The sequence below is a fragment of the Eublepharis macularius genome, chromosome 18, assembly GCF_028583425.1.
Source record: "Eublepharis macularius isolate TG4126 chromosome 18, MPM_Emac_v1.0, whole genome shotgun sequence".
Taxonomy (NCBI): Eukaryota; Metazoa; Chordata; class Lepidosauria; order Squamata; family Eublepharidae; genus Eublepharis; species Eublepharis macularius.
This window is the reverse complement of record NC_072807.1, coordinates 14,002,551-14,016,312: the sequence shown is the minus strand read 5'-3', so window position 1 is coordinate 14,016,312 and position 13,762 is coordinate 14,002,551. Positions and strand designations below refer to the sequence as shown.

The following is a 13,762-nucleotide window of genomic DNA, read 5'->3' as shown; positions in this document are numbered from 1 at the left end:
AAAATTGGTTAGTCTTAAAGGTGCTACTGGACTCTTTTTGATTTTGCTACTACAGACTAACACGGCTAACTCCTCTGGATCTATGGGTCAATATGAGTAAATGTTTAAAAACAATACAGTCAGGTATGGATTGCGAAAATTTGAATACAAGCACAATCTGATATAGAACTGAAAAACAATGCTGAAACAAAGCATAAGCAAATTTAACATGATATAATGCAGAAAGGACACAAAGGGCAGGCAGTTTAGTCTGCAACCCTGTCCCCTTAACAAGCATCTCTCAGGTACCCTTTCCTTATAGCACAGCCCTCCTACCTGTGTTAGAAAGCCCTCCCGAGTAACCCAGTTTTACACAGAGAAAGCCAAGAGAGTGACGACGACCCTCCTACATTCATCAGGCAGGCCGTTTCTTACGACGGGGACCCCAGTGGAAAATGTATGTGGATGGACAGTTGTTGATTCTACCCATTTGCAAGGTGGCACCTGTAAAAGTCTCCATTCAGATGAACAAAGCTGCTGTAGTAGAGTATAAGGAGACAGGTGGTCCCAGAGACACGAGGGACCAAAGCCAGGATGGGCTTTGCATGCAATGGTCAATACCTCGAATTGAGCCTGATAACTGATGGATAGCTAATGGCATGACTGCAGAACAGAAATAATACGCATGCTCTGTCTAGTTCCTAGTAATAGCCAAGCTACGGCGTTCTGCACCAACTGGTGTCTCTGGGTTGGTTTTGAGGGGAGAACTATGCATGATGCTTTACAGTAGTCTAGCCTCGATGTTTCCGTGGCATGAATCCAGGTGGCCAGATCAGCCATGTTGAGGTAGGGGGCCATCTTCCATGTTACGTTGGGAGCAGTGCTGGATCCAATATAACCCCTAGGCTTTTCATGAGTCAGACAGGGTCAGCTGGACCCCATCAAAGCACAGTGCCCCTCAAGAGCTCCGCCTTCCCTGCATCACTTATGTCTTGTCCGGGTTCAGTTTCTTCTAGGTGGGTATCTGTGTTGGTCTACAGTAGAACAGCAGGATTTGAGTCCAGTGGCACCTTAGAGACCAACAAGATTTTCAGAGTATAAACTTTCGAGAGTCAAGGCTCCCTTCTTCAGGCAGAAGCTTACAGTCTGAAAAACTTGTTACTTTCTTTAATTTGCTTGCTTTCGGCCGTTAGACCACAGCAGTCAGGCAGCGATTCAAGACCCCCATTTTTTTCCATCTATGCTGTTCTGGTGCTGTTTATTGCAGCGGAGTTCCAAACTGATGCTTGTTGGGATCGCATTTTGCTTTCCTTGCTGCCAGTTCCCAAGAAAGAAGGGACCTCTGTTGTGCTAGCTGTCTGCTGCACAGCTAGGCCACTAAGGAGGAGGCTCCTGTAGAAAAGAGGGAGGCTTTCTCCTCAGTCAAACACAAGTGTTGCACAGAGAAACAGGTGGGGGAGCCTTCCAGTCCCCCAGGGCATCCTGGACCACAGTCCGAGAATGGTTCCAAAGGCAGACTCCAGCGTGAAGCTGCTGAATGAGAATTCATTAGCGCGTCTGAAACTGTGGAGGCTGGGCATGGCTGCTAGCTTTACCACAGAAAGTAACTCTCTCTCTGGTTCCCTGGCCCACCTGGGGTAGGACTGTATAGCTAAGGGAGGTCAAGGAATTGAGCCTGTGTGCCCAGGGACAGAGCAGACAAATCTAAGAGAGGAACTAAGGGTTCAAGTGTTTGAGGTTGAAGTGCACGGTACATGTTTTTTTTTCCCCTCCACTCTCTGGCTAAAGAAATATGAGGAAGGAAAGGGAAGCAGAAGTAGCCACGTTGCTTTTGAGACACAGAATAGCTTGGGCTGCGAATAACAGTTGAATTGGCTGCAGGCCTAATGTCGTAAAGGCCTTAGAAGTCCAGCTCAGCAAATTCCTTTGCCTTAAAAGGCGCTAAACAGTTAAAAGTGCGCCCCTCTTCTATTCCCCCCATTATCATTTTTTAAAATGGCATCTGGCAACATGCCAAAAGGGGAGAGAAAGTCATGCCGGTAGAATACTGGCCCGATGGCAACCTTAGGTGACCTCTGAATGCATCCGGCAAAGTGGATTGCGGCCCTCCCAAATGTTTTGTTCAGTTGGGTGTAGTGGTTAAGAGTGCGGGACTCTAATCTGGAGAGCCGGGTTTGATTCCCCGTTCCTCTGCTTGAAGCCAGCTGGGTGACCTTGGTCTAGTCACAGCTCTTTCAGAGCTCTCTCAGCCCCACCCACCTCACAGGGTGTTTTGTTGCGGAGATAATAACGACATATTTTGTAAAACGCTCTGAATGGGCATTAAGTTGTCCTGAAGGGCGCTATATGAATTGAATGTTGTTGTTATTTAAGATGTCACAAAACTCATTGGACTGACCCAGCTGCGTTTGTGTAAATGTGGCCCACTGAGATGCACAAGATGTAACCTGTAGACCTAAGTAAGGAGGGTGGGGAGACATTTAGGTCAAGAGAACATTGGTATTTGGATGCAAAATGTGTCCAGAGGAAGGGCAATTAGACTGTGCTTTATTGGCTGTCTCGATAGCTGGGGTGGTAGAGACACCTGGTGGCCATTTGGAGAGCAAAGGGGGCTCAATCTTGGTACAGCTGGCTGGCCACACCAGAGATTTTTTAAAAACTTTAAACCATCTCTAGAGGTGACATCTTCGACATGTTCCATGTATCACCTCCCAAATTCCTGTTCAGCACATCAGACACAGTGTCATGAGAAGATGTAAGCCACAAAGGCTTAGGTCAGTCTAAACTCATCAGGAATTATTGGTCCTTTTGCAGGTTTTCCGCGAGCAGGGCATCCTGTTTGGGTATCGTCACCCAAGGAGTTCTGCGACGGATTGCATCTTCAGTGCCTTCCAAATGACAAATGAAACTGTCAATATATGGACGCACTTCCTCCCTTCTTGGTGTGTTTGTAACATATCTAAACAACTCCCCTCCCCATCTTGCTACTGGTCTTGAGGCCTCCGCGGGCTTTTGGGGCTGCGCCACCATTATCCTGAACCTCTGTGGTGCCGCTGTGCGCTTTGCACACTACACGTCCTTCTTTGGGGCTTTCCAGGGGACTATTCTTCCACCTCCAATGATATTGTTAGTGCCACCCCCAATCTCAGTCCTTGAGTTTCTCACTATAAAGGGATGCCCAGAAGAGGTGCGGCTTAACCTTTCTATTGCTTCTTTCCACTACCTCCACCCTAAACCTACTCTAAAAGTAAGCCACTGAAGGTTGGTGAAATGGCAAGGCTTTGTTGCAGGCAGAGAGGGTAGGCTTTACTGGCTTTTGATAGATTGGTGGTTGAGCTTTTCAGCCACATGGCCACTCCTATGTGTACACATGAGCAAGTTATATGAATAGGGGAATTAATTCAAACTCTAAAGCTGTTAATCCTACTACTGAGGGTAACTGTACACATACAAATGGAGTGGGCATGGAGTTTAAGGTGTCTCTTATCACAGTTGCGACACTCACACAAATGCCTTCTACTCATGATCACAAGTGGGCTAAGGAAGCTCATAGGTCAGTATATCCCCACACCACCTCCTGAAGTCTTCAATTGATTCAAAGTCCTGTTTTTGTTCATTATATTACTCCATGCAGGGGTCATTTCGTAGAAAAAGAGCTGGAGGAACTCATTAGCATAACTCATTAGCATATGCCACACCCCTTGCCATCACCGGAAGTGTGTCATTAGCATAACTGGTTTTGCATATGCCACACCCCCTGACATCACCTATCCTGGCTGTTTTGGACCCAATCCTGGCCATTCAGGGCTGAAATTGGGCCGAAAATGGCAAAAAGGGGCTGAAAATGGCTGAAAAAGAGCCCAAGACGGTCAGGATCGGGCTGCTACTGAGTGGGAGAGGTATCTTCCAACCGTCAGAGGCCCGATCTGGACCTTTTCGGCCCCAATCCAGGCTGAAACGGGCCCAAAATGGCCGAGAGTCAGGTGGGTGGAGCCACCTGACATGTGACCTCTTTGGGGAACTGCCGGAACTGCGTTCCTGCGTGTTCTCCCTCGAAATGAGCCCTGACTCCATGTCAGTATAACCATAAGGAATCAGGGTTCCTCTTTATCTAAACATATTTATATATTTTTCCTCCCAGTTTTCTGCCTCCAATGGTTACCCAAGGCATCTTACCACATTGTTCTCCCCTCCTTTATTTTATCTTCACAACAACCCAGTGAGGTAGGTTAGGTCGAGAGACTGGCCCAAGCTCATTCAGTGAGCGTCCATGGAAGAGTGGGGTCTCCCAGTTCCTCACCTGACACTCTAACCTCTGCCCCAGGGCTTTTTTTCTGGGAAAAGAGGTGGTGGAACTCTTCAAAGGAAAATGAGGGAGAAACGCACGGAAGAAAAACGTTGCTGCTTTCAAACACCCTACCGCCTTTTTCAGCTGAGGGGGAGGAAGAGGAGGGACCTCCTCATTCTCCCCCTCAGCTGAAAAAAGCAAGCGGGCGTTTGAAAGCAGTGTCACTGCTTTCAAGGCTTGTGGGTTTGTTTCCAGCTGATGGGGGATTCCCCTCCCATCAGCTGAAAAGCAGTGGGCTTTGAAAGCAACACTTTTCTTGCCACTTGCAAGCAGCAAGAAAAGTGTTGCTCTTTGCCCGAAGCTAAAGAGCTGGACACATTGGGCTGCGCATGGGAGGAGACAGGAACAGGAGGTGGGGCCACCTGACGTGAGGTGCCGGAACTCTGTTCCACTGCATTCCCACTGAAAAAAAGCCCTGCTCTGCACCATGCTGGCTCTCTTGTGCCCTAAGAAACATACCCCAGCCCTTTTGGACAGAAGTTGTCAAAGAACAGGGCTGACTGGCTGTTCTGCATTTCAGGTACTTCCTATGGAAGCTCTTCGTCTTGCTCTGTTCCTGGGACGTCTGGAACGACCCCTACACCTGGCCCTTTCTCACCTATATGGTCACGTGCTGCAGTTACCCGCTGGCATCCAGCTTAGCTCACACCTTCAGCACCATGTCCAGCCAAGCAAGGCACATCTGCTATTTCTTTGATTATGGTTCTCTTTCCTTATACAGCCTAGGTGAGGGTGCTGTGAATGTGCTCCGGTGTTCTTTAGGGCCTTTTCCTAACTTTGACGTTGCAAAGCATAGGAAATGTGTTTTTCTCTACAAACTGAGATGCTGAATGTTACATGAGATGCAATTGTCCGAGTGTCATAAACTCATTTTATGTAATGTCTGTGACAGCATCCTCAGAAGAAGAATACTTCTTGTCAGGGGTCAATTCGTAGAAAAAGAGCTGGAGGAACTCATTAGCGTAATGTATTAGCATATGCCACGCCCCTTGCCATCACCAGGAGTGTGTCATTCGCATAACTGATTTGCATATGCCACACCCCCTAACATCACCTATCCCGGCTGTTTTGGACCCAATCCTGACCATTCAGGGCCAAAATTGGGCCCAAAATGGCAAAAAGGGGCTGAAAATGGCTGAAAAGGCGCCCAAAATGGTCAGGATCAGACCGCTGCTGAGTGGGAGAGTGATCCACCTCCCGGGCCGTTTCGTCCCCAATCCAGGCTGAAACGAGCCCAAAATGGCCGAGTCAGGTGGACAGGGCCACCTGACATGTGACCTCTTTGGGGAACTGCGTTCCTGCGTGTTCCCCCTCGAAATGAGCCCTGCTTCTTGTGCTTAGTTATTATTTGACCTTACGTATGGTGAGAAAGCAAAATATAAAGCTCCTTATCAGTTTTGAGAGGCGTGTCAAAGTGACCACACTGGCCTTTAAAAATGTATGGTTCCTTTTATTTTTAAAAAGATGTTTCCCCAAAGGAATTATGTAACAGTTGATCTTCCCCTTTCTTTGGAGGAGGTGCCCCGCTGCATCTTTGGAAACAGCCGGGACATCAGAGGTGTTGGCTGTTCTGAGGAATGGAATCCAGTTGCTTTCATTGAGCAGGAATGTTGGCCTCTGCCCTGTCCGGCCTCCTCTCCAAACAACAGCTCTTGCTGTTTAATGTTCCTTTCCTGTTAGAGGAATCTTGTTGGTGTTTGAGGTCTCAAAAACCTTAAGTGAAAAGCATATATGCGCAGAGTTGATTGTAGACTATGTTGGCTGGCGGAACCACAAGTATGCAATTGGGGTGGAAGCCCACGTAGCCTGACTGGGGCATGCCTTTTGTGTATTTTCAGGTTCTGCGATTGCTTACTCTGCTTACATTTTCCCAGACGAATGGATCGGCAGCACCTTCCACCATTGCTACGTCTTCACTGCTGTGCTTAACGCGGTTCTGAGCACAAGCCTTTCCTGCTATTCTAGGTATTGTAGAACTTTCTTGCCGAAGTGCCATGGAGAGCTCGGGAACTTGGGAAAGCAGGTTGGGGAAAATCAGGGTTTTTTTTCTGGGGAAAGAGGTGGTGGAACTCAGTGGGTTGCCCTCGGAGAAAATGGTCACATGGCTGGTGGCCCCGCCCCCTGATCTCCAGACAGAGGGGAGTTCAGATTGCCCTCGGCAGAGGGCAATCTCAACTCCCCTCTGTCTGGAGATCAGGAGGTGGGGCCACCAGCCATGTGACCATTTTCAAGAGGTTCCGGAACTCCATTCCACCACGTTCCAGCTGAAAAAAGCCCTGAGGAAAATATTTCAGCGAGAACCTCACCAGTCACACTACAGAGAGGCATCTCCCCCATGAAGTATGTAAAATAGTTCAGCAGTTGTCAGACACTGCTTGTTGTGTTGAAACACATCCATGTACCTGGTGGTTTAGAGTAACACAAGGGAAAATAGTCGCTATGAATGGATCTTGGTGTGTGTGTGCAAGACCACCATCAGTTTTACTAAGGGGAGTTGGGAATTTAGAAAAGAGTCTGTGCACCCAAGCAAAATTTCTGTAGCCTGGACATTGCTTTTAAAGCACCAAGTTAAGCTCAGACACCACAGGGGAGAAGATGCCCTTAAAAAAAATAACTCGGCTTGTTAAGAGATGTACATATCACTTTTGTATTTACTGGATATCTGTAACCAAGGCCGTCGTCACACGGGCATCTCTTCCGTTAAATTTACAGCATATAGCGTCCTACCTGTTATCGGCACAGTAACGTTTCTTTGGGTCACCTAACGGCTCTTCGCGCCACCAGCTGTCCACACCGAAGCAGTCTGTTCTGTTCTCTCTAACCGTGCAGAAGCAGCTCCCCCCCCCTTTTATTATTCTGGCGTTTAATTACGCTATAACGGAATAACAGCATATAAACATTCCATTAGAGCAAAACATTATGACCCTTTTGTTTTTCCAACGTTGAAATTAGATAAATAGCCCTTTGCCCGGTGATCCCCATCGCTGAAGACTCTGCCATGGCGATTGAGTCATTTTTACTTCAGCAGAAAGTTTGCATTGTGTTATGGCGTTATAAGGACATAATAAAATTTTTAAAAAGGGGAGTCACAGGAAGAAATGGATCCTGGGATTGAAGGGAGGGCATAGGACGTTGCGAGGCGAAATACATCGATGTGAGGCATTCACACTGAGGCACAATATAGCGCGACTATCAAGCACAAAGCAGAAGAGGGAAAATCGCTACAGTGTTGGAATAAGGTGGGTGTTTGCCGGGAAATAGCGCCATTTTAGCGCTAAATAAAACCCCGTGTGACGACGGCCCAAGAGCCTCGACTAGCATCCACATACCCTCCTCCTGCAGTTCATTCTGGCAGATGTGCATATTCCGAAGCAGATTGCACGCGCTGAACAGTGAAGCAACCTTCCGATTTAATGTGTGACTTGGTGGCCACAGTGTGAAGTGCAAATTTATCTTGGTTTATTGCCACACGACACAATGTAATCGCATCTACAGAGGAATGAGAGCCGTGATGTTTTAATAGCAGCTTGCAGTCTGCCTTGAGCCGCGAGGAAAGGCGTGATATATTTTAATAAATAAATAAATCACAACAGTAAAAGGTCAGCAGTTCTGTGTAGCTGTAGTCCGACGCATTGGAAATATTTATTTATGTCATTTAGAGCCCGCTTTTCTCACTGAGACTCAAGGCGGATTACACAGTTTAAGATTAGTACAGTCAATATCAAGGACATTTCCATAATCCTTTTTTTGTCATAGGCAGAGTCAGGGCTGCCACATTTTGACTTGTCCCCAGTGAATTTAATGACTATAGCACAATTGTGTTTATGCAGTGCATATGTTGAGTAACTCCAAAGCCTGGCGTCAGGAGGTCAAGGAAGCTCTTTGGTTTGCAGTCAACATGGAGAATCTTCTTATGGTGCAGGAGTTTTGAACTGCCTTGAAGATGGTCCCAGCATGCAACACATCTGGACCATTCATCTGTCAAGGCACTCCTTAATACTGTTGTGCGGTCAGAAAGTGGGGGCAACAATAACAAAAGTTAATAGCTTCAGACAATTTATTCTCATTCCAAATGTTTTGATTGGCTGCTTCTGCTCTGATTCTCCCTGACTGTATAAACTCTTCTCAGTTGTACAAAGATTTCAGAACCATCTCAGCCAAAAGTGAAGCTTTGGTGTGGTCCAAGAAGGGACAGGGGTAAACCTGGACAGTGTGGGCATATTTTGCATTTAAAGGACTGTTGCCAAAGCAGTGATTTGAACACAAACAGGTGCTCATTGGGCTTTCTGGTCTTGCCTTAGCAGTGTGCAACTCAGAGCCAAGCTACAAGTGATGCCTGACACAGGTTGGACACTTGTCAGCTTCCCTCAAGTTTCGATGGGAAATGTAGGCATCCTGGTCTTGCAGCTGTAATGGAGAGCCAAGCTGTAAAACCAGGATGCCTACATTTCCCATCAAAACTTGAGGGAAGCTGACAAGTGTCCAACCTGTGTAAGGCGTCACTTGTAGCTTGGCTCTCAGAGAACGGGCAATGGCTGCCACTCTTACTTTAGCCAGTTCCAACTTTTTTGTATATTTGAGCGTAACTTTCAAGAACCCACTTTGGTTATTAAAAGTTATTGGAACTGCTTCCCTTTTGGTGGTACCCGGTTGCTTTGCTAACATGAGGCACAAACACCAACCCACACACCAACCACCAGGCATTCTGCAAGCCAAATTCTTGTTCTTTGCCAGTTTACTTGGATTTTTTTGTTGTTGTTCAGGTTCACTGAAGCAGAGCGGCCCAGGTACACCAAAGCGATTCGCACTTTAGCCTTTGCGTATCCTTATATGTTTGACAGCCTGCCACTTTTCTACAGGGTATGAATTTACAGCAATTTCCCTCCAGATGGGCTGTTTGTGAATACATATTGGTGTGTTGGTTACTGTAATGCATATTTTGAAAGACTGGAACTTTGGGCATGGGATGGGCTAGAAATGTAGATCTAAATATTTGACAAAACACACTTGAAATGAAAGAATTAATCTGTAATTTAGAGATCATTGCTGCAGACTTACTAAGTGGTACTTTCCACTGAACTTAAAATAAACATATGTACAGTGATGTTGAAAAATCTCTCTCAAAATATTGTATGTACACCTATGCGCACATTAATCTTGTGCATATGGGTTTTTCCAGTGGAAGAAGCTGAAGGCATTGCTGGTATAACCTCACTCAATGCCACTTTTCTGTATCTGTTAGAACATTTTTATTCTGCTGTACTGTGAAGATGCTCACAATAGCTTTTCCTTCTCCATTGTTTACCCTCATAACAAGCCTGTAATGTAGGTTAGGCTGAAAGAATGTGACTGGCCCCAAATTATTCAGCACTGTGAACATTTGAATCCAGATCTCCCATATCTTAATTTGTCACTCTAACTGTGCTAACTCTGTGCCCATCATTTCTTTGCTGCTATATCTTAAAAATGTTCCCTTTCCACAGCTCTACTTATGTGCCATAAGAGGCTGTGCGGACAGCGTCCTCTCCATCCACTACAGGCATACTGTGTTTGCCTTCCTTACCTGCTTCATCTTTGCTACGCACTTGCCAGAGCGGCTGATACCAGGACTCTTTGACTATATTGGTGAGAGCAAAAAATAGGACACGATCCCCCCTGCAAGTGCCATTGAAACCAATGCAGACTGCGCAGTGTTTGGTTTGTTTCATTGGCAGTCATAACCCGTGGGAGTAACAAAATGGGACACTTATAAGGGATGTGAAATTGTGCTAGATGTTGCATCTGAAGAGAGTGTTTCGCTAGGCTTTTGTTGCAATTAGGAAATGTTGTGATTGTTTTTATACTTTAAAATATTTTAAGAGCCACCCTGGCCACTTTGGGGTAGAAAGAAGCAGGGCTTTTTTTCAGCTAGAACGCGGTGGAACGGAGTTCCGGCACCTCTTGAAAATGGTCACATGGCCGGTGGCCCCGCCCCCTGATCTCCAGACAGAGGCGCGGAGGGCAATCTAAACTCCCCTCTGTCTGGAGATCAGGGGGCGGGGCCACCGGCCACGTGACCATTTTCGCTGAGGGCGATTTAAACTTTTAAAAACTCCCCCCTTGTTCCAGCTGACCCAAAGTGACGTCATTGTGGGGTCCTGAGTTCCACCACCTCTTTTCCCAGAAAAAAAGCCCTGAAAAGAAGGAAAGTAAATAAATGCTGCGATGCTGAACTTGAGCAGCTTATCCTAGAATGAAAGGAAGGACGTTCCTTATTTTGTCTATAGTCTTTCAGACACCCAGAGAATGTAAACATACTGCTGGTAAACAAACTTTTAATACTATATTCTGTTTCCCGATAAAAATACCTTGAAGCATTAAAAAAGTGGCTTAGCCATGGATATATCTAACATGTACTGATGAACCCTCTTCTAAACTATGCAACAAAAGAGTGCAGTTCAAGTAAATGAATTTGTAGGCTTTTCCATCTTTTTCTTCTCTTGAAGTTGTTAGCAATTTTAACCATCACATTTCCAAAATCTCTGCATTCGTAGGTGCCCGATATTCAGTTTTCACTTTTAAATAAATGTTGCTCTTTTATGCCATGGCTGCACTGTACCGCTACGAAGTCGACGATCTCTTCTCATGTCCCTGGGCACCCGACAGGAACTCACTCTCTGTACATGCCAAGCGCACCTACATGGGAGCCCTGGAAGAGCACATTCTCCCGCACATCAGTTCAAAACGGCTTGAACGGAAGATGTTCCTCGTGGTGTTTTTCAAGAGTCCAAGGGCCTGCTGAATGTTGTGTTTTTTCTTTTTCCTCCAGGGCACAGCCATCAGCTTTTCCACATCTGTGGGATCACAGGGACACACTTCCAAATGGAAGCACTCCTTACAGACATGACAGACCGTCGTGACCAGCTGCTGGCTTCTTCACCAATTCCTTCCTTCTCTCAGACAGTCGGCCCAACGGTGGCTTCCTTCACCATCAGCCTCCTCATCATTGCTGCTTTCTCAATGACTCTCTATTCCATGCCAAAGTTCTCCAGGAGAGAAAAGAAACACGCGGACTAAATTTTTTAAAATAACTATACTTTTGTTAACATGCATTAGTACTTATCAGGTGCTAATAATTACACTGTGATAAAGTTGTTGAAACTATTCTTTGAGAAATTACTCAATCGGGATTTTTATTAGTGAGATTTTGTACTGCAGTTTTTCCTATCATTTGATCTTGACCATTTAGCATACCTTAGGACTTGATATCTGGAGACTTTCATAGAAAACCAAACACCGACATTTGCAACAGCTGTAACTACTGCACCAATGGCCATTGATCAAGTGGAGCTAATTTCTGCTGTCAGAGTTCACAGTCTGATACATGCCAAAGAGGTCCCAGGACCCTTTCAAGTATTTTCACTCTACTTGGGAAGGCATGGTGCTGCCAAGCATACCTGGATGTAATATTTCTGTAGCATTTGTACATGGTTTTCTAATACACAAACTTGCAATGAAAAGTTATCAAACTTCTTGAAAATTGTTTGTATACACCCATATTTTTGTACATAGCTTCTGCTGAAATGTCACACAGTCACTTTTCAGTAACAGTGGAAAAATAAAGTCAATTTAGGGATAACTAGTAGTCTTGAAAAGATCCATCCACCTTAGCTTACCACAAATACTAACACAAGAGCCACATCTTTGGTTCCAGGCTGGTATTGTCTCTGGCTCCCTGAACCAGTCCACCAACCAACCCATTGGAGGGTTGGTAGCTGCGACACTTTCACCCTCTCAGCCCCCCAAGATTTGAAGGGTTCACCTTCACCAGAGGAGGTGGCAGGTTGAGGTGGGAAAGAGAGAGATGGCTAGAGAGTGGGGAGAGGAGGAGGGAGCAGCTTTCAGATCCTTTTGCTGTCACCTGCTGTGTTCAGAAACCTCGGTCTGTGGACAGAGAGAAAGGTGAACCATTCCTGTGTGAATTCAGGAGGGTAGAGAGAGGAGGGCAGCACAGGAGGGTAGAGAGAGGAGAAGTCTCTGGTCCTTCAACTTGATAGCTGAGTGCAAATAATGCAGTTAAGTTACGCTGTGCTGATTAAAGAGGCAAAAAGGTTGAGGAAATACATACTTGAGAGTGAAGAGGAGAGAGAGATTCCTTGCTATCTGACTACATCTTGCAGAGAGAAGTGTGGCAGGAGAGAGAAGAAGCAGGATTTTGCCCTGTTTAGCCCAATAGGAGACAAGACAAGGAAATGACCCCAGGAATCAAGAGAGATGCTGCTCTCACTATCCTAACTAAGTGATCCTTGCTGCCCCCTGCATAGAAGGCTCTTCTTCCTTCTTGCTGCTGCAGTACACCAGACATTGCTATTTCCAACACAACTGACCTGCTCTCAGTCCCCAGCCTTGGTTGTATCTCCTCCAAGGTCAACTGCACATTCAGACATAAGAACTGTGCCAGACCAGACTGAAATGCATTTTGTGCAGCTCCTGTTTCCAACCAGGGGTCAGATATGTATCTCTAGGGGAAGTCTACACACAGGGCACAAGGCAGTTACCCTGATCTGTCCCTCAGGATGGCAGCTCTGAGGCTTTGCCACCAAGGCTAGAGATGACCACATAGGGTTGCAGTCTCTGGGTTAGGAAACGTAGAGATGTGGGGTGCTGCCTGGGAAAGGACTCTCAGCATGGTATAATGCCATAGAGTTCACCTGCCAAAGCACCCATGATTTTCTACAGGTGGACTGATCTCTATAGCCTGGGTATCCATTCTAATTCCAGAAGAGATCCAGGCCCCAATATAGGTAGGGTTGCCAACTCTGGATTGGGAAATTCCTGGAGATTTGGGGGTGAAGCCTGGAGAAGACAGGATTTGTGGAAGTGAGGAACCTCAACAGGGTATAATGCCATAAAATCCATCATCCAGCGCAGCCATTTTCTCCAGGGGAACTGATCTCTGTCATCGGGAGATCAGTTACAATTCCGGGAGATCTCCAGCCACTACCTGGAGGCTGTCAACCGTTTCAGCTTTCTTTTCCCCCAGCCTGCTCTCAGTCTGTGTGACTCAAGGACAGGGCTCATTTCGAGGCGGAATGCACAGGAACACAATTCCAGCAGTTCCCCAGAGGTCACGTCAGGTGGCCCCACCCACCTGACTTGGCCATTTGGGGCCCATTTCGGCCTGGATTGGGGCCGAAACGGCCCGTATTGGGCCTCTGGCGGGTAGTGGATCACTCTCCCACTCAGCAGCGGCTTGATCCTGACAATTTTGTGCCCCTTTTTGGCCATTTTCAGCCATTTTGGGCCCAATTTCGGCCCTGAATGGCCAAGATCAGGTCCAAAACATCCAGGATAGGTGATATCAGGGGGTGTGGCGTATGCAAATCAGTTATACTAATACCACTTCTGGTGATGGCAAGAGGTGTGGCTTATGCTAATGCGTTCCTCCAGCTCTTT

The 13,762-nt window shown here is 46.5% G+C and overlaps 1 protein-coding gene across 5 annotated transcripts in view; it reads left to right on the top strand.

Annotated features, from left to right (window-relative positions):
- The window catches only part of PAQR5 (progestin and adipoQ receptor family member 5), a 31,881-nt gene extending 20,055 nt beyond the window's left edge, over positions 1–11,826 (top strand). For all 5 annotated transcript variants that reach the window (XM_055002457.1, XM_055002454.1, XM_055002456.1 and 2 more), the window contains exons 3-8: positions 2,794–2,921; positions 4,848–5,053; positions 6,166–6,292; positions 9,091–9,187; positions 9,811–9,952; positions 11,136–11,826. In XM_055002457.1, coding sequence (XP_054858432.1) covers positions 2,794–2,921; positions 4,848–5,053; positions 6,166–6,292; positions 9,091–9,187; positions 9,811–9,952; positions 11,136–11,383 — 948 coding nt within the window. In that variant the 3' untranslated portion in view covers positions 11,384–11,826. The remainder of the gene's footprint in view (positions 1–2,793; positions 2,922–4,847; positions 5,054–6,165; positions 6,293–9,090; positions 9,188–9,810; positions 9,953–11,135) is intronic.
- Positions 11,827–13,762: the final 1,936 nt, after the last annotated feature.